Below are 21,716 nucleotides of genomic sequence, written 5' to 3'. Positions count from 1 at the left end.
CCTCCCATGTATTATTCGTGTAAAAAACAAACAGGGAGCTTCCCACTGCTAACAGGATCAAGGCTAATCTCCTTTGTCTAACACCCTATCCTTATTTATCTTTTTCATCTCTTCTTTCCTGCCTTCCCTTTGCCCCCAGAACAATTTTACTCACACACCCTTTTACTGACACACTTCTTCGTCCTGGGATTGATCTCCACTTCAGGAAATCTTACAACCATGTTCAGAGAAAGGCTCCCTTCCTTTCACGAACTAGCCTTGCACAGCAAGGGCAATGACCTGGCAGTTAATCAAGCAGAACTGGTAACATCTTTACCACGGTTGACTTCAACTGTATTTGATTCTCTTTTAACTTTTTGTATGTTTTTGTTCTTCTCTTCAACTCGATTATAAGCACTCTTTGTATTTTTCATCAAGTCTAGTGCAACAGAGTAGTTATCTGTGGTAGACAAAATAATGGTCCCCCAAAGATATCACCTGTAAGCAAGTGACCAGAACCTGCATGTGCGGTTAGATGGCAAAGGGGAATTCATACTGCAGATGGAGTTAAGGTTGCTAATCAGGTGACCTTAAAATAGGGAGAGTATCCTGGATTATCCAGCTGGGACTAATGTAAGCACAAGACTTCTTAAGTGGAAGAGATGGATGGAAGAGGTCAGAGGAGGAGATGTGATGACGGAAGCAAGGCTGGAGTGATGTGCTCTGAGAAGGACTCAACTCTTCACTGCTGGTTTTGAAGATGGAAGAAGGAGAAGATGGAAGAAGGAGGCTGCGTACCCAGCAAGGCAGGCAGCCTCTCAAGGCTGGAAAAGACAAGGAAATGGATTGTCCCTTAGAGCCTCCGGAAAGGAATGCTGCCCTGCTGACACCCTGGATTTCTGTCCAGTGAGATCCATATTTTTTTTTTTTTGCAGTACGTGGACCTCTCACTGTTGTGGCCTCTTCCGTTGTGGAGCACAGCCTTCGGACACGCAGGCTCAGCGGCCATGGCTCACGGGTCCAGCTGCTCTGCGACATGTGGGATCCTCCTGGACCGGGGCATGAACCCGTGTCCCCTGCATCGGCAGGCGGACTCTCAACCACTGCACCACCAGGGAAGCCCCTGAGATCCATATTTTAACCCAGATAAATTTCTGTTGGTTTAAGTCGTTCAGTTTATGGTGATTTGGTCCAGCACCGATAGAAAATTAATACAATGTTAACTATTATTTTCTTTCATTCACATTAAAATTAAGAAAGATAAAACCAAAGTTGTTGAAATAATAAATTTAAAACTATACATTCTGAGGAAGTCTACCTTAATCACCCCAAATGCCTCTCATTATTTCTTCATTTCTCCTTATGCCTATGTGTTTGATTTATTATTGCTTATCATTTGTTGCTACTTTATTTTATAATTGTGTTAATACCATTTCATGGGTATATATATTTTTCCTCTGATTCAAAAGGCTCTTCAGAAGCACGGATCATGTATTTATTCTCTAGGTATTTGCTGCCAGTGGTAGCAGATTTTATTCTATAAATGCCTGATTACTAACATCTTACATTAAGGCAGACCATGTCCTCAGCTTTCTGCAGCGTACTTCTCAGAAATGTTTTAAAAACTTTCATTTCAGCCTTACACAAAAGTACCCTAAAGCCCGTAAAAAATCTGACCAGATTAGTCAACATTTAGAAAGTGGACTTAATACACTTTAATTCCACTGGATTTGTCCCATAAAATTTAGTGAGGTTTTATGTTTTTCCAGAATTTTACGGTTGACAATTTCAAGAACGGTATATATCTTTACCCTTACAGGCTGTAAGAGTGGGGAATTGAGGTAGGAAGATGTCTGGTCTAGACTGGGAGAGAAAGGAGACAGTCTGGACATCCCCAAATCTTGAAGAGACCTGGGTACAAAGAAGGCTCCAGTGTGGAGGGTGGAGTGGGCACAGGGGCTGGACCTGAAAGGGACTATTTGGACGGTAGTCTATTTCTGTGTTGAGTATCAAAATCAGCATAGACCTTCTAATAAACTAGAATTGTCAGGCTACTCTTGGAAGCCATTGCTAAAATTTCTAAGCTCTACCAGAATTAAAGAAAAGTAACCAAATAAATAAGCGGTCAGTTGGGAATGAGAGGATTTGGCATCATCGTAACCCTGGGGGAAGAAAGAAAAGCTGATGTGTAAATGGGGTTTTGGGCAAGTAACCACATGGCCAGATGCCCTTCTCCCAGAGGTAGGCCCAGCCCAAGCCCTTCAAGTCAGTTTCTGTTATCTGGCCCTGAGAAGTCTTAAAAAAGGTGCTTACCCTGATTTCTCCAAACATAAAATTGGGGCAGTGGGATTTGCCATTTCTGTGTAGTCTAGGCCTGTGGTGAGGATTAATTAGTGTTTTTAAAGTGCTGTGGGTTTGGTTTGGTTTATTTATTTTCTCAGGACGAAAGCCAGTACGCCAGCACCAAGTGTTAACAACGAAGGTTTGATGTATGTTACTTGAGATGCACTGTGTGAAGTGGGGCGGATGGGAAACGAAGCTTGTGGGACTGCCTTCGGCATCAAAAAGGCCACATTTCCAAACCCATTTAGTACTCCCCAAAGTGAAGGAGGCAGAATAAAAGGCTTTGAAAATTAAAAAGGAGAAAAGTTATCTGTGTTTAGGCTCTGGGATTGAGGGTATGTACCAACCCAGACCAAGGAAAATTTGACGAGCTGCTACAGAAAAATATTGGCAGCTAGAGAAGACACAAAATTCTGCTAACTTTGTGACAAGCTGTAAAATGAGCTCCTATATTTGATAGAAAGAATGGAACTCAGGCAGTCAGTGTATCAGGGCTAATAGCTGAGGACAAATGCTGTCACATGCTAGCTTCTCTGACCCAGGACAGGTGGGCATAGGGACCAAGAACTCTGGTATGGCCCATACCTCCACTCACTAAGAACCCAGCAACCTTCTAGATATTACAATCTCATAAGAACCCTCTAAGCTAGTTTTTAGAAATAAATCTTTATGGCTTTATTCCCGATTATGGAAGTAATGCGTGCTCATTACTAAAAAATAAAACTGCAGAAATACATAACATAAAAAGTGCAGACACTGCACCTCCAATCCAGCAGCCAGGATATAGGCTGTTAGTTATTGTTTGGACATATTTACAGGTGATAGCTGTAACTGTCTCCAATTTATAGGTGATGAAACAGATAACTCAAAGAACTTATCCACCGGCTCACAGGAAATAAGTCAAAGCTGGAATTCAAATTCAGGTCTTTCTGACACCTCGGAACTCTGTATGTTCCATTAGGCTACACTGCCCTATCCCCACACCCTGCTCCCTCATCCCACCACCATCCTCAAAAGTAATGACTACAAGGCACCAACCGGGTTTCCATAACTAGCTTTACAAAGAGGAGCTTCCATCACCCACAGCGTCAGGTTACATGTGAAATAGCAAGGTTAGTGCCACAAGGAGATCTGTTTTCCCAGCCTTGTTTAAACGTATAATCCTCCATCAACATGCTGTTATTTGAGTGAGATGATTATACTTTTCCATCAAAACCAGTGTAGAACAGAAAGCAAAGAGACCCCTGAAATCAGTAGATCATATCTTATATGTGAGGCCTGGACCTGGAGAGCTCCGGGTTCCAGGTCTGTTATCTCTTAGTTGTTTGTGACCTGGTGCCTCAGTTTCTCCATCTGGATTGTAAAGCGGGTGGATGAACTGACTGCCAATGTGCCTTCTAGTGGCTGGAATGACGGGCAATCTCACTGACGGCTGGTGGGCCTCATGTATCCCACCTAACTTCTAAAATTCTGCTCAACATCTTATTTCAGGCTGAAAGAAAGTTGTCCTGTGTTGTGACTTCTCAAATATGCCCAGAAAGAAATGAACATGCTTTGAAAATAATGTACAAGGTTATTGTTCTTTTTTTTTTTTTTTTTTTTTTTGCGGTACGCGGGCCTCTCACTGCTGTGGCCTCTCCCGTTATGGAGCACAGGCTCCAGACGCGCAGGCTCAGAGGCCATGGCTCACTGGCCCAGCCGCTCCGCGGTATGCGGGATCCTCCCGGACCGGGGCACGAACCCGTGTCCCCTGCATCGGCAGGCGGACTCTCAACCACTGCGCCACCAGGGAAGCCCTTGCTAGAGTTATTCTAATTAAATGAGTGGATGATAACGAATTTAAATGACTAGTTCATTAGCACTCATTCTTTCAGTATGTCTAAATCTCCTATACATAAGGCATCGAGAGAGCTATACTGATGAAACCTTGCCCTCCATGAATATAAATAACTACAGTATGAAGAAGCAAGAGCTCAGTGTCTCAGGATGCTCCGGAGAAACTCAAGGGACTGTAGTTTGGAGGAATCAGGCAGGGCTTCATGGAGCAGTAGGGATGTGACCTGGGCCCCCGAGAAGGGTCAGAGTAGCAAAGGAAGATGGCGGACGGCATTGCAATGGTGCTGAGGGGTTGCTTCGGCGGAAAGACAGAGGTTGTAAGAGGCAGGCTAAGGAGTCTGCCTGTGGCTGTAGGCAGTTGGCAACCACTGACAGCCATCAAGCAGGGAAGTGAGGGGCTGTGTCTGTGTTCTCTTCCAACAAAACCTAAAGCCTACGTGATTTCCAGTACGTACAACTGTACCTAGCACGTCGTGGGCAGGCAGTATCTCCTGAATGAATCATCTCAGAAATGGCAACCTAATGTCAGGGAATGGATTTGAATTTGCTCTTAAGAGGAAACACGGAGCAGCGCCAAGCATGCAAACCTGGACGACTCTTGGATCTCGAGTATGGACCTGGCAATTTCAGCCCAGAAAATGCACGCGTGAGAGAGGGGAGGGAGCGAAGACTGTTCTTTCACCCTGTAATCACGAGCAGAAATAACATCCCATTATAACCTTTAAAGAGAAAAGGCCCTTTCAATGAAATAGTAGCAATGCTGTACAGAATCACTTTGAAGACTTGGCCTTTGGTGTGGAAAATGCTAACATCTGTCAGGGCCCTTCGTCTCTAATCAAGCTTCTGCCAGCAGAGTCTAAGTGCTTTCTACGTGTGCACGTGTGTAGGGTTATCTACGTACACGTTACACAATTGGACAGACGTGAGAATTCTGACGATTCACAGAATGCCACGTCTGACTTCCAAGGTGAGCTGTGCTCACAGGTGGAGGTGGTAGCATCTTTACCTCAGAACAGCCCAGGTCAAACCTGGGGCCTGTAGGATGAGAATATATATATTTTCTCTAAGGCTAACTAATGCCTTTGAAATCATTTCTCCTCCTGGTTTGAGGTAGGCTGACTAGAACCGAGGGGAGCCACAGAGCTTGGAGCTGGAGTGCCTCAGAATCAGGGTGAGTGGAATTCACACCTGTAGGACCTCGGAGCCTAATCTGGAATCACAGCTGCTCCCCACCACGTTGGATGTTTTCAGCCTTTCCCATTCCATCAGCTTAAACGGTACCGTCCCCTTCCCTCAGGCTCCCGCCCAGGTTTCCTCCACAGCCCACTCTGTACTGCTGAAGGAAGACACTGAGTCAGGTCAGCCTGCTAGAAAGAAACACTTTAAAGAAATGGGGGGGGGGGCGGGGGGGTGTCCACAGGGGGAGAATAAATCTTAGGATCTTAGAAAGGAAGGAGGAAAGAAAAAGATACTATGTGAGAACATGTCCATGCAAGGTCACCTGAGAACAAAACCTCTGAAGATGAATAAAAAGTTTCCTCAAAGCACACAGGAAAGCAATTACAGCCCCCATGTGTGACACTGGCCATGGGAGCCGGTGGCAGGGGAGATAAAAGTAGAGCCAGATTTGGGGGCACTGAGAGAGCCCGTGACCAATGCAACAATGAAAGGGAGCCTTCCAGGAAGGCAGGGATGGGAACAGAGCACAAAGAACAGGAAGAAGCAGCAGCGCCCTCAACTCAGAGGGGAAGTCAGGCTGAGCTGAGACTGGGGCAGGGGCTTTGTCCATATGTATTTGTCCATCAGGGAGGTCTCGGGGAAAGGAATGAGGAGGGCAGGGAAAATGCCACATCATCTGATATTTTCAATTAGGGGAAGGGTGAGGGTGGGCATTTATATGCTGAATAAATTGTTTCAAATATCTGTATGTGATAATGTTAATTAAAATAAAAAGTAGCTTGTGAGTGTTTTTTTTTTTTTTAGGCACAAAAGGTAGGACGGGAGCTCAGGGTTTAAGAGGAGAGTGTGAATTGCCATCTGGAGGCACTTTTAGGTTCAAGTCTAAGAGACAATAAAACAGAGACTTTAACCTGTTGATCTGTTCATCACTAACAAATATTTATTGAGAACTTCGTATGATGGTAGGCCTCGTGCTATGCACTGGGAATGCGGCCGTAAATGAAAAGGGTACAGATCCTGTCTTCATGGAGTTTCTATGCTTTTTTTGGATTCTACACTTTACTGTTAATATTTAAAATTGGGGTAAAATATACATAACATGAAATTTACCGTCTTAACCACCATCGTTCAGTGGCATTAAGTGCATTCATATTGTTGTGCTACTATCACCACCATCCAGCTCCAGAACTCTTTTCATCTTGTGAAACTGAAACTCTATACCCACTAAAAAGCAGCAACTCCCGTTCCCCTCTCCACCTAATCCCTAGAAACCACCATGTTCCTTTCTGTCTCTGAATTTGACTATTCTCCGTACCTCCTGTAAGCGGAATCATACAGTACTTGTCTTTTTGTGATTGGCTTATTTCATTTACCATTACTGTCCTCAAGTTTTCACCATGTTGCAGCATATGTTAGAATTTCCTTTCTTTTTAAGGCTGAATAATAATATTCCATTGTATGTATGTCACACATTTTGTTTATCCATTCCTCTGTCAATGGACATTTGGGTGGCTTCCACCTTTTGGCTATTGTGAATAGCGCTGTTCAAGTCCCTGGTTTCAGTTCTTTGGGGGTATATATCCAGGTATGGAATTGCTGGATCATACGGTAGTCCTGTTTTTAATTTTTTGAGGAATTGCTATACTGTTTCCATAGCAGCTATACCATTTTACATTCCCACTAGCAATGCACAAGTGTTCCAGTTTCTCCACATCTCCATCAATTGTTGTTATTTTCCTTCCTCCATTCCTTCCTTTCTGTCTGTAGCCATTCCAATGGGTAGGATCTATGGTTCTTCGAGACATCTTTATGCTTTATTGTAGAATCTCCTGGTCTACGGGAGATTCTATGACTTCTGGGGTGTGTTTGTGTATGTGTGCGTGTGTGTACACTAGTCTTTTTTGGAAATATTTTTACTATTAGTACCCAAGCCACAACCTACCAAGAGTATGTGGCCATGAAAAAACCCTAACTCCACAAGTAGGAAGGGCCTCTGCGGGTGCCCTCTACTCTTAGAATAAGAGGGAGGTGATATAGATGTTAAAACCCAAGAGGCCAGATTTTGAGGGATCTGGTCCTACTTGGAAGGGAGGGCTTCCCTGGGAAAAGTCTAACATCGATTCCTCTAATTCATGACAGGAGGAGACATTGGTCCACCACTGCCGACAAGACCAGCTAAAGGAGACAGTGCAGGTGAAAAACTGGAATGATGCAGTGATGTTTTAGAATGGGGATCAGAAAGGTGGGCAGGATGTAGTAACAGCAAAATCATGTAATATTCACATTACTCTAGTGCTTACAATGTTCCTAACATTATCACGTGTATTCATCTATTTACAGCCATGTCTTTGGCTACACCACTGCTTATTAACACGTGCACCTTTTCCAGCAGGGTGAAAAAGGAGAAAGTGAGGAAGCAGCTTGCTCCCTTGAGGTCCTGTGTATACAGAAACCCATAGAATGCTGAAGCTAGAAGGGACCTTAGAGGTCACTTAATTCAGTCTTCACCTCACAGATGAGGAAGTGACGAAGTGGCTTTGGGGAAGGTGGAGGTGGAATATTACTCTCTTCTCCCATAAGTACGTACACATCATCTGGGAAGTGCTGGAGTTAGAAACCAAAGACCTGTTTCTGTGATAACTGCCAATCCTTCATTGATACCCTAGATTGGCTGCTTTCTGATTTTATTCCACAACAGCCTCTAGAATATGTTTTATAGTCATAAAAAAATATTCTGTGAATATAACATGCAGACTTGGCTGTCCTATAAATACATATTTTCTTGTAGCTGGATTTAATTTTTCCCCCACAAACTAACTGCCCAGAAAAGGAACTGGGCTTGTATCACCATCCTCTGGAGTGCAGGACCCCAAAGATAACTCCCCTTTTTCCTAATTCTGCCACACAGTGGTGTGAAATGGATATAAAAACAGGGCAGAAAAGGCACCCCCCCCCCGTATTGCCCACACATAAGAGGAGGCGGCACCTTGCCCCCCACAGGTACACACAGTAGGGGACACCCTGTTTTTGTGAACCAACAGTGAATGTGGCTCTTTGTCAATGGCAGGGCCTGACAACGTCCCTCATTACATTCAGGGTTAGAGCAAGAGTCCCCAGGCTGGCAGGAAAGGCCAACAGGAAGGCCTGGAGTGGACTCCTAGGAGGGGGGAAGGAGCAGCAGGCAGCCAGAAAGTGTCTCTGAATTTGTGACAGCAGCAAAGGGTCTCAGTAAGTCCAGCAATTAACATATGGGAAACTAAGTGGAAGAAAAGTGAAGGGACTCGCTCAAGACCTTACAATCTATGAGGGGCAAGGCTAAGACAGTTCTCTCTTCTGATTTCCATGCCCCAATTCTTACACTGGTGAAACTTTCTGCCTGTGCTATTACTTTGCTAGAGGCACTTGAGGGGACGCAAAAATCACAGCAGGTTATGCTAAGAAGCCCGCGGCAAGCGGCACTATGGTCACTATGGGCGTATAGTTCTCAAGCTCCCATTTCTGATGCCATGACAACATGCAGCTTAGTGAGTGAAGGGGGCTTAAGGCTTTTCACCTGTAGATGGAACTTAGTGGATGAGGACAGCTTAAAACCACTGTAATGTGGGCAGGCACATTCAGCACATCCCTGGAGGTTATGCAGGGCTTTGCAGTGCATTAAATTACTCAGAAGCTGTAAAAACCGTTCCTGCCTCCCTTCTGGCCACCCTGAGGGATTCTGCTATGACTGGCTCCTGGTTAGCAATCACTTCTGCAGTGAGCCGGTTACAGACTGGAATGTATCATATCCCTAGGTGTGCTGGGGCAGAGAAAAGTTTAAACGATCGACGTGGCTCCACAGTAACTAATCATAGGTCTGTGATCCTCTCACACAGCTGATCAAATCATTTCCAAGCATTTTCTGGAACAATTCTTCTAGACCAATAGACATGCAATGCAAATTACACATGTGATTTTAAATTTTCTATTAAGCACATTAAAAAAGGAAAAGGAAACAGATGAAATTGGGATCAATATATTTAAACTCAATATATCCAAAGTATTGCCACTTCAACAAGTAATAAATGTATATATGTTTTATATTTTTCACACTCAGTCTTCAAAATCGGATGTGCACATACTCACAGCACATCTTGATCCACAATTAGCCATATTTCAAGTGCTAAGTAGTCACACAGGGCTCGTGGCTACCACATCGGACATATTACTACCCTTGCCTCTCTCACTGACGTCTGTTTACTCCAATAAAAATAGAAATTTCTCCATCCTGTAGCCATTCCTACCTATCTCAGGGCACTTTCCTTTCCAGGTCTAGTGATTCTAGGTGGTCTTTATTCCATTTCAACTCTCCTCCAACTGTCCGTTCAGTCATTAAGTAATCATCACTGAGTACCTACCCAGTGCCAGGTGTTTGTGTTAACTTACGAGGATGTAAAGATAAATATGACATAGACCCTGATATCCGGAGCTCTCGGCTTGGTGGGAAATGCAGGCACATACAGGAGAATTTGGTGAACACTCTACAGAGATACATACGAAGGGGTGCACAGAGGAAGGAGTACGGCTTCTTCCAGGGCTTCTGGAAAGCATTCACAGAGGTGGGACATTTGTGCTGCGTTTTAAGGGATGAGGAAAAATTGTGGAGAGGCAGGGAAAGGTGTTTCAGCCATAGGGAAAAGTATGTTCAAGACCTAAGTATGACGATCTGCATGCTTGGAAATGGCAAGTGGCTAGTAGGGCAAGAAGACGGCAAGGAGGGCCTGGAGTGAGGCTGGCGAGGTGAGCTGGACCTCAGATGCCCGAAGACACACTCAGAATTACTGGGGGTCATTCTCCAGAAGGGGGAATCTTAAGGCAGGTTGTAACACAGATTGGAGAGCATAAAAGCGTAAGGAGAGCCTGAATGATGGGGTAGCAGTATGTCTAAATGGAGGGGACGTGAGCACTCAAGTGAATGCAGGGAGTATAAGAGCACTGTTTTCTGCAGACAGTCTCTCGATGAGGCCTTATGATGGAACCTGGGCAAAGGGGCTAATAGTTAAGGTTTTCCAGGCCCAAACTCATGACGTAGGGGCATCAGGGCCACTAGCATTGTATTTATATAGGACTATTACAACCTGTGGGGATGTGAAAGCACCACATGGCCTCTTTCTCTGCAGGAATTAATAGGGTTCCCTATGGGTTAATTTAGGCAGTAGGCAGAGTCAAGCGAAATTGCAGCCTTGCCAGGGAAATCATGGGTTTATGAGACCCAGCAGGTCTGGGCAGCACCTGACCAGCCTGATCAGATGATGCGGTGGCTTATTTGACCTTGAGTTTTCTAGAAGGAGGCTCTGACACTTTCAGGTGAGAACAGGGCAACAACAGCATGACATTTACAGTTAGAAGGAGGCTCAGAGATCCCATGGATTCTCCTTTTATAGATGGGAAAACTGAGTCATGGAGAGGGAAATGGCTTATAAGGTCATATAAGCCATTCAGCAGCACTCACCCTTTGAGGCACCAAAGCCACAGTGAGATTGGTACAACAGGTACCATGGAGAACTGTTTACCTTTATAGCAAACTCAAGTGGAGAAAGAGGATTAGGCTAGAGAGACACTAGGTAATAAAACTGTCTTTGTGAGCCAACAGTATTTAAATTAGTAGCAATAAACAAGGTACTCACATGGTGAAACATCTACAAAGTTTGGATCGATATTGTGCAGCAGCTCCATTCTGGGGGACGGGCTTCCTTCACTAGAAAAGAATTTTTTAGAAAATGTTAATTTCCTTTCTCAAATGGGTATCAATGATTTTAAAACTTCCTTTCCTCATATTTACAGGAAATAACAAACCTGGCAGTTAACAACTTGGTCATGCATTCAGAGGCCTCCAAGATGTGTGGTTGTGCATCTTCAAGTAGTCATCACTTGTCTATATTGTCACAATGACTGAATGTTTACGTAACAACTTTAAGGTCAAGCACGTGACAATTAAAAAATGAGTCCTGTGACCCTCTGCAATAAATAATCTGGCTGTACTTAAACAGGACCATTCGTTACAGCAGTGAAATGAGAACTCAAGTCATCCAGTGTAGACTTCATGCTGAACACTCATAGGGAAATGAAGAAAGAGCACCTGCCGAGATGGCGGCGCCCATATCACAGATGCGACATGCCCTTTAAATATTAGCCTGCATGAGAAAAACGAATGTCTTCCACGTCTAAATGTACAACGCGAAACTTGCATGTAATACAACTACATGTGAAATAGTTATACTTCTTTAAGATTTTTAAAAACTGTATGTGCAAATACAATCACGACCTACATTACTGTTGAAAAGAACTTGGAGATCAGTTAGTCCAACGCCCTCATGTTACAAATGAGAAAGGCCCATGGTAAGTTACTGGCCACACAATGGGTAGTGGGTGTTTTTTAAAAATTGGGAGCATAAACACCACCAGATGTATGCCGGGTGTGCATGAGGCACCCATGTCATTTTGCTAGTATAGACTCAGCCTTATGGAAGAAGTTGTTAGATATAACTTCAATCGTTGGACTACTTGATAATCCAATAAAAGGTTGCAAAGTACCATTAACACCATAGGATTTGTCCACATGGGAATAACCAATAAGGCCCCTGAAAATAAGAGGACGTGTTTTCAGGTGGTTCGATGTCCACACCCCAAATGCACAGCTAGTTGTCTACAGCAGTGGCTTGGGATTTCAAGGACCCATAAATTTTCAAAAAATCTGGATTACGATTGGCAGCGTTGTATTTGCCAAGTAAGGAAATGTTAAAACAAAATTCGTGAATTAAAGACAAAACCAAAAAACTTTCAACTACCATTACCATAAAATAAAGGTAATTTTAATAGCAACAAAAGGTAGGATGAATACAATCTCAGAATAAGTGACAGTCCTTTAAAGTGAATATGTTTAACTTTAGAATTCTAAAAGATTTCCTTTTCCCTCTCTATTCCATAAAACCCACTAACTAGACAGTGAGAGGGAAATATGCAGGGATGCCTCTAGGCCTGGGGGCAGCACTATGTGGGTGGGGGGGGCAATATTTCCCTGGATTCCTCATTTTCTTCCTGAGGCATTTAACTAACTACCTGTATACCATGAGACTGTCAACCAGTCCAAAATGACAGGAACTAGGGTTTGATCCTGGAAGCTCTGAATGCAAGTAGGGATGATGAGCAAAGAAAATGGTGAATGTGAGAAAATCTTAACAGAATGATGATGATGGTGTCTAATTTGTAGGGTTAAAAACAAGCAAACAGAGCTAAAACCTGGATGATAAAAAGAGCAAGTAAGTCAGGAGGGTAAATCAGAATGAAAGCATTTTAAAGTCTTTGTATTGTTTGGAAGAGGGTAAAGCTGTTCATTAAATTTAGATTTAGCTAAGTAAAATTTGCATGTTAAAATTTTAAAAACAAAGATAGGACTTTTCTGGACCACAGGAGAACAAAACAAAATTCATTCAATCCAAAAAAAGGCAAGAAAGAAGGAGGAGCCCCCAAATTTCTCATCTTTAAAAGCAGAGCTCACTGGAATACCCCCAAAGTATTAGGCATGGTTAAATAAAACATATTTTTCTAATAACTTTTAAAGAAAGTTTATCTGTATATTATTCATTTATTTCATTTTTCATTATTCAGAAGAGCCACAGATATTGCAAAATAAGGGAACTTAATAAGATGAGATGAATTTTGAACACTAAAGGTTGTGAGTAATCCCAGTGATGAATTATTTGCTGGGAAAAATCATCACAGGCAGAATCATCATGATACAAATCATGAGGAAAAAAACAAAAGCCAACCAACCTTCCTAAGTATGCTGTGATGCTACTTTTTAAAATGTACGAATCAGAATATTTTGACAAGGATGTGGTTGGAGATATATGCCAAGGAAATACAATAGAAGACAAGTGATTAAAACAATAACCAAACACCCTAGGGACTCCAAGTTATTAAATAAATCAAGAAAACCAAATGTACATTTAAGGGAACTGAATAAAGTATCATAAATCTTGGGTTACTCCCCATCAAAATGTTAAAAGTTACTAAAATCCCTAGACAAGGTCATGTACCAATTCCCTGGAACTAGTCCTTTGGAAAGTGATGGATTTTAGAAATATTTCCAGGTGAATTTTTTTAAAAGAGGCATACATACGTGGGAAGGGAAGATGGTAATAATGGAAATATGGAAAAATATACACCCAACTGTTAGCTGGGATAGGGGGATGGGTGGGGTGAACTACAAAAGACTTTTATTTTCTACAGTGCTTTATATAACTAGCATGCATTATTACTGTAATCAGGAAAATTTTAAGCTTTTTTAAAGTATAGAACTTGTAAAAATTTCTATGCTTCCATAAAGACATTAAAAAGTATAACAAAGAGAAAACTCAGATATTTTACAGAGTTTGGGAGTTTAAAGACAGGAAAACTATCCAGAACTACAAGGTAGTTCTGCAGTATTTAAATGCATTAGTTGAATTTTGGAATTTAATTGCATGCTACCCACATATGTGCCATCTCATACTGATAATAACTGATCATGTAATTTCCCTCTCAGGAGTGTAGAAATTTCCCTGTATGTTTAAGATCAGGCTTGCGTTTAGCAAAAACAGTAATGGTTTTAGGGTCACTGGGTTCTCATGTCTCACCACTTAAGTCACTTCTTTTCATTTTGGTAAAGGGTTCAGAACCTCAGTGCCTGAGATGGAGGGAATAAGAGGAAAGAGAGGGAGATGTTAGGGAGAAAGGAGGGAGGGAGAAAAGGGAGATGAGGAGGAAGAAGAAGAGGGAGAAGGAAAGAAGGGAGAAGAGACTGTGGGTTTCCTTTAATAGTTACGCACCAAGTTAGCAGAGACTCACTAAAGCACTTAAACGCGCACACACACTACACACATCAACTCCATGTGGCGAATTTCAGTGGAGACAAGGGCATAGTATAGTGATGCTGGAACAGAGAAGTGGACCCAAGTCACCTGGAGAAGAACATGTGCAGAATAAGGCTGGTGGGAGGGATGGGGAGGGTGCGGGATGAAATGAGAGATCGCAAAGACCCGCTCTGCAAAGCTTCATAACTTTGCCTAGGGAATACTTTAGAGTATTTAAAGTGATTCTGCAAAGACCAGTTACGGGTAGAGAGGCACTGGTCATTACAAGGTGAGGCCCATTGTTGGTGAGGGGAATCCTTCAGGCCCAAATGACACACCCAGGAAGAACACCCCCGACTCAGCTCAGCTCCCACTGTCTGTAGGAATTCAATTTCCCCAGAACTGAGAAACTGGACACCGATATTGGGACACTGGTACTCTGGTTATTGGGAAGGAATATCCACCACTGGATTAATAAACACTCTTTTTTTATATATATATTAAAAGAAAGGTAAGTTCAGAAGTAGCCACATATTTTCCAGTGCAGTTTAAAAACAGTCTTCCCTTAAGAACTCACAGGGGCTTCCCTGGTGGCACAGTGGTTGAGAATCCGCCTGTCAATGCAGGGGACACGGGTTCGAGCCCTGGTCCGGGAAGATCCCACATGCCGCGAAGCAACTAAGCCTGTGCACCACAACTACTGAGCCTGCGTGCTCAACTACTGAGCACATGTGCTGCAACTACTGAAGCCTGCCTGCCCGTGCTCCACAAGAGAAGCCACCGCAATGAGAAGTCTGTGCACCGCAACAAAGATTAGCTCCCGCTCGCCACAACTAGAGAAAGCCCGTGTGCAGCAATGAAGACCCAACGCAGCCATAAATAAACAAACAAACAAATAAATAAAATGTCCTTAAAAAAAACCTCACAAACCATTGGCCACTTAAATTTGAGTAGTCTTTAATAATCATATAAAAGATCACACTCCTGTACCTGGAGGGGAAAATGCTTGATCATTTTTTTTCTTTTTTTGTATCTTTTTAGGGTAAACCTTCCCTACTGTTGCTGTACTCCCGTTCCTTCCCCACACCTCTGCAAATTTTTGTCATCAATAATTTCCACTTGCTTATGCATGTTCCTCTACCTTTATGTCAAAAACTAAATAAATAAATTTTATTTTATTATTATTATTTTTCTTTGCGGTACGCGGGCCTCTCACTGTTGTGGCCTCTCCCGTTGTGGAGCACAGGCTCTGGATGCGCAGGCTCAGCGGCTATGGCTCACGGGCACAGCTGCTCTGCGGCATGTGGGATCTTCCCGGACCGGGGCACGAACCCATGTCCCCTGCATTGGCAGGCAGACTCTCAACCACTGCGCCACCAGGGAAGCCCATAAATTTTATTTTTAACTATCTTTTCTTCTTTCACCATTAAATGTCCCCCAAACAGTATGTTTACATCAGTTATTCTCTCTTTGTCTCACATTAGAATCACCTGAGGAACCTCTAAAATACAGATGCTGTACCTCACACCAGAAGCATCACTGGGGGTGGAACCCAGGTGTCAATATTTTTTTTGAACTCCCAGATGATTTCAACATTCAGCCAAGATTGAGAACCACTGACCTGGAGCAGTGCTTCTCAAAATATAGATCACTTGGGGATCTCATTAAACTGTGGATTCTGATTTACAGAGCCCGGGGGGTGAGGGGAGCCCAGGAATCTACATTTTTAACAGGTTCCCAAGTGATACTGATGTTGCTGGTCTGAAGACCACACTCTGAGTAGCAAGATGGGGAAATCTAGAGTCTTCTTACCTCGGATCTGAACTCTTCTGGAGTTTCCTAAATCAGAAACTCATTTAGATTAGAGCTAATTTTAGAGCAATGAGTCTCAACCTTGGCTACACAATGCCATCACCTGGGAAGCTTTAAAAAATACTGATGCTGGGCTTCCCTGGTGGCACAGTGGTTGAGAGTCCGCCTGCCGATGCAGGGGACACGGGTTTGTGCCCCGGTCTGGGAAGATCCCACATGCCGCGGAGTGGCTGGGCCCGTGAGCCATGGCCGCTGAGCCTGCGCGTCCGGAGCCCGTGCTCGGCAACGGGAGAGGCCACAACAGTGAGAGGCCCGCGTACCGCAAAAAAAAATAAAATAAAATACTGATGCTTGAGTTCCACCATAAGAGAGTGATCTCGTTGATCTACGTTCAGCCTAGGCATAAAGAGTTATAAAAGTACCCAAGCTGATTTTTGTCAAATTAGCTTCACTGAAATATAACTTACAAACTATACAATTCATAATGTTTTCAAGGTGTATCTATTTTATAGCATGTATCAATACTTAATTCCTTTATATGGCTGAATGTTATTGTATGGATGTATCACATTTTCTTTATCTACTCATTTGATGGACATTTGAGTTGTTTCTACATTTTTTGGCTATTATGAATATTTATATATAAGTTTTTGTATGGACACTTGTTTTCATTTCTTTTAGGTATATACCTAGGAGTTACCATATGATTATAGTAACTTTACATTTAAACTTTTAAGGACCTGCTAATTTTACACTCTAACCAGCTATGTATGAGTATTCCCATTTCCCCACATCCTCTTATTAGTGACCCTTACGGATGTCTATCTTTTTTATTATAGCCATCCTAACTGATACAAAGTGGTATCTCATTGTAGTTTTGATTTACATTTTCCTTTTCATGTGCATATTGACCATGTGTATAACTTCTTTGGATGAGTTGCAAGAATTCTTAATATATTCTGCATGCAAATCCTGTATCAGATATATGATTCGTTAATATTTTCTCTGATTCTGTGGGTTGTGTTTTGCTTTCTTAATAGTATCATTTGCAGAAAAAAAGTTTAAAATTTTGGTTTAGTACAGCTTAACTATTTTTTCTTTTGTTGCTTTTGGTATTTTATCTAAGAAATACCTGCCTAATGCGAAGCCATAGAGATTTACCCTTATGCTTTCTTCTAAGATTGCTATGCCTTTAGCTCTTACATTTATGTCTATGATCCATTTTAAGTTAATTTTTGTGTATTCTGTGAGGTAGGAATCCAACTGCATTCTTTTGCATGTGAATATCTAGTTATCCCAGTAACATTTACTGAAAAGATTCTTCTTCCCAATTGAACTATCTTGGCATCCTTGTCAAAAATGCAGCTGATTCTCTGGATTTAAAAATGGGCAGAAGAACTGAATAGACATTTGTCCAAAGAGAAATGCAGATGGCCAACAAGCACATTAAAAGATACTCAACATCACTAATCATCAAGGAAATGCAAATGAAAACCACAACGAGATAACACTTCACACCTGTCAGAATGGCTATCATCGAAAAGAACACAAATAACGAATGTTGGTGAGGATGTGAAGAAAAGGGAACCCTCATACACTTTTGGTGGGAATGTAAATTGGTGCAGCCACTGTGGAAAACAGTATGGAGTTTTCTCAAAAAACTAAAAATAGAAGTACCATACGACCCAGCAATTCCATTCCTGGATATATATCAAAAAAATACTAATTCAAAATGATACATACACCCAATGTTGACAGCAGCAATTAACCACCAACAGATGAATGGATAAAGAAGATGTGGTGTGTATAAATGTAATGGAATACTATTCAGCCCTAAAAAAGAATGACATTTTGCCATTTGCAACAACATGGATGGACTTGGAGGGTATTATGCTAAGTGAAAAGAGTCAGACAGAGAAAGACAAACACTGTATGATATCACTTCTATATGGAATCTTAAAAAATGCAACACTTCAGCAAGCGGTGTTGGGAAAGCTGGACGGCTGCATGTAAATCAATGAAGTTAGAACACTCCCTCACATCACAGACAAAAATAAACACAAAATGGCTTCAAGATTTAAATACAAGACATGACACCATAAAACTCCTAGAAGAGAATATAGGCAAAACATTTTCTGACATAAATCGTACCAATGTTTTCTTAGGTCAGTCTCTCAAGGCAATAAAAATAAAAACAAAAAGAAACAAATGGGACCTAATCAAACTTATAAGCATTTGCACAGCAAAGGAAACCATCAGCAAAATGAAAAGACAACCTACATTATGGGAGAAACTATTTGCAAATGATGCAACCAATAAGGGCTTAATTTCCAAAATATACAAACTCAATATATAATTCAATAACAAAAAACCCAAACAACCCAATCAAACAATGGCACAAGACCTAAATAGACATTTCTCCACAGAAGACATACAAATGGCCGATAGGCATATTGAAGATGCTCAACTTTGCTAGTTATCAGAGAAATACAAATCAAAACCACAATGAGGCATCACATCACACTGGTCAGAATGGCCATCATTAAAAAGTCTACAAATAATAAATGCTGGAGCGGGTGTGGAGAAAAGGGAACCCTCCTACACTGTTGGTTAGAATGTAAATTGGTGCAGCCACTATGGAAAACAGTATGGAGGTTCCTTAAAAAACTAAAAACAGAGTTGTCATATGATCCAGCAATCCCACTCTTGGGCATATATACTGAAAAGATGAAAACTCTGATTCGAAAAGATAGCAGTCCAATGTTCATAGCAGCACTATTTACAATAGCCAAGACATGGAAGCAACCTAAATGTCCACTGATGGATGAATGGGTAAAGAAGATGTAGTATACATATCATATTTATATAATGTGACATATATGCACATATATATATATATTTCACAATAGAATATTACTCAGCCATAAAATGATAATGCCATTTGCAGCAACATGGATGGAGATTATCATACTAAGATACTAACATACGAGATTATCATACTAAGTGAAGTAAGACAGAGAAAGACAAATATCTCATATCACTTATTTGTGGAATCTAAAAAATTATATAAATGAATCTATATACAAAACAGAAACAGACTCACAGACATTTGTAGAAAACAAATTTATGGTTACCAAAGGGGAAATATGTAGGAAAGGATCAATTAGGAGTTTCAGATTATCAGATACAAACTACTATATATAAAATAGATAAATAATAAGGTCCTACTGTATAGCACAGGGAACTACATGCAATTATCTTGTAATAACCTATAATGGAAAATAATCTAAAAAAGAAAATCTATCTATCTATCTATAGATAGATATATAACTGAATCACTTTGCTGTACACTAGAAACTAACACAACATTGTAAATCAACTATACTTCAATTAGAGAATAAAAAAAATACAACACACTAGTGAATATAACAAAAAAGGAGTGGACTGACAGATACAGAGAACAAATTAGCAGCTACCAGTGGGGAGAGGGAAGCGGGGAGGGGCAATACAGGGGTAGGGGATTAAGAGGTACAAACTATTATGTATAAAATACGCTATAAGGATATATTGTACAACAATATATAGCCAATATTTTATAATGACCATAAATGGAGTATAACCTTTAAAAATTGTGAATCACTATAGTATACAGTTGTAACTTATATAATACTGTACAGCAACTGTACTTCAATAACAAACACACACACACACAAATGCAGCTGATCCTAACACACTTCTTAGGATGAGGATTGCTAATTTCAAGCCTTGTTATATAAGGTCACCATATTTGATTGTATGTTCTAAATTCTTGATTTTTTTTTTTTCTGTAGAGCAAAAGATGGGTGCTAAGCTTTTCGGGTGCTTATGTAATGAGTCCATATACAACGATAATGACTTCCTCTTGAAAGGAAATCAGTGCGCCAGAAAATACCTTAAGAAATCTATTGACAACTTCCTACATTCACTTTCTTTATATGTCCCTGTATAAGTACCTTGAACACGAACTTTTAGCAGGTGATCCAATTTCTTCCTCAAAGGTGTGTGTACCAAAGTGAGCTAGAGAGAAAAAAAAAGTGTGTTTTCTATATTCATAACACTTTTCAGCAATATCAACTTTGTGATCATCACAATCTTGTAGAATAGTGGCCTCATGAAGCTCATAAAATGTTCATGGGATTGATTATTGCTATACTATAGTGTGCTAACTTTTATCTTCTATATGTATCTATATATTTACAGGTAATGCTACAATTATTGTGGCATTTCATGATTCGTTTGTATATCATACTGTTCCAAAGTTTCATTTCCACACAACTGAAGCACTAGAAAGTGGACAATGTCAATTGCTTCAACAGTTTATGGTCATTTTTCCCACCAATTCCAAAGGCCTCACTCCCTCACATGCAGCCCTGCGCTGTCTTTAAGAGCATAACCTTTCAGGGTCTGCATCTCAACTCCACAAGGTTATATAAACTTGAGCCTTGTTTTTCTCTCTAGCAGAAGGTGGATAAAAAACACCTACATACAGTGTTGTTATGAGAATTAAATGGGGAAACATATATAAAGTGCTTGGGCTATATACTAAGTGCTAAATAAGCTAATAGCTTAAAAACAAAGACAACACCTTTTGCTGCAAAATTCGGATCCTGACTCTGTAAACATGGAAAGAATATAATCACGGATACAAGACTATAACCTAGATACAGATACAAGAATAATATGTAGATAAAATGAAACATTAATATTCCTATCTATCCCTCTTGCTGGCAAGAGTTCCCCTTATGAAATACACTGGTGTAGCTATAACTTTAATTTCCAAGATGTATTACGATATTCTCTTCCATGTGAGGGTCTCTTTTTAGAAAAGTATCAGCACCAAATACAGCCAAGTCACACAGTCCACTCACGAACTGCACATAAAAAAGATACATTGCAATCTGTTATCTATGAATTTCCCCTATTTTTTGGATTAAGCATATGGTATAGTTTAGCTGTATGAGCAATATTCTCTTCATTAGACTGTTGATTCCACTTGCAAAATGTCAATATCTAAATCATGACTGATGATGTTCACAGAAAATGATTTTTCAATAATCACACAAGTTCACGAAATGCCCTGGTTTTACTATGGCAAGGTAATGGGTGTTTTTATTAGGGCAAAAGTCTGGGCTCCAGGCTGATAGGAATGAAGCAGAGCCCTCTAATCAGCTTCTTTAACGTAGGCACCTAGGGGACTGTTCAGAGACCCTTCCTTCCTGCAGTGTTCACTACCCGCCCTGGCATACATTAATGGTCATGGCAGTGAGAACCATGGTGGTAAGAATTATGCAACAAAAAAGAACTGTAAGATGTTCACATTGACCACTTAATGCAGAGACCTACCTCTAAACCAGTGAAATGGGCTTGTCTCATGCACGTTCATAACAACCAAACTGGAGTAATAAGTAGGGGGGGGGAGTGTTTGTTTTGGCCAAGCTAGTTAGAATAATAGTAGCTACAATTTAGAGAGCATTTATTATGTACCACACACCATTTCAAATGTTTTGCATGTACTATCTCACTTAATCCTCAACATTATGATGTAGACACACCTTGGCACAGAGCAGGTGAGTGACTTCCAAGATAACCTATTTGAGCAGGTGACAGAATTGGGTTTGGAACTCAGGCAAACTCCTGAATTCTCCACTCCTAACCACT

The 21,716-nt window shown here is 41.2% G+C and overlaps 1 protein-coding gene across 1 annotated transcript in view; it reads right to left on the bottom strand.

Annotated features, from left to right (window-relative positions):
- The window catches only part of ARSB (arylsulfatase B), a 180,136-nt gene that overhangs the window by 60,518 nt on the left and 97,902 nt on the right, over positions 1 to 21,716 (bottom strand). The window contains exon 6 of the mRNA XM_060009255.1: positions 11,001 to 11,071. Within this exon, the coding sequence (XP_059865238.1) occupies positions 11,001 to 11,071 (71 nt within the window). The remainder of the gene's footprint in view (positions 1 to 11,000; positions 11,072 to 21,716) is intronic.

The sequence above is a fragment of the Delphinus delphis genome, chromosome 3 (genome assembly GCF_949987515.2).
Source record: "Delphinus delphis chromosome 3, mDelDel1.2, whole genome shotgun sequence".
Taxonomy (NCBI): Eukaryota; Metazoa; Chordata; class Mammalia; order Artiodactyla; family Delphinidae; genus Delphinus; species Delphinus delphis.
Note: the sequence above shows the minus strand (reverse complement) of the source record. Positions and strands in the feature narration are given on the sequence as shown.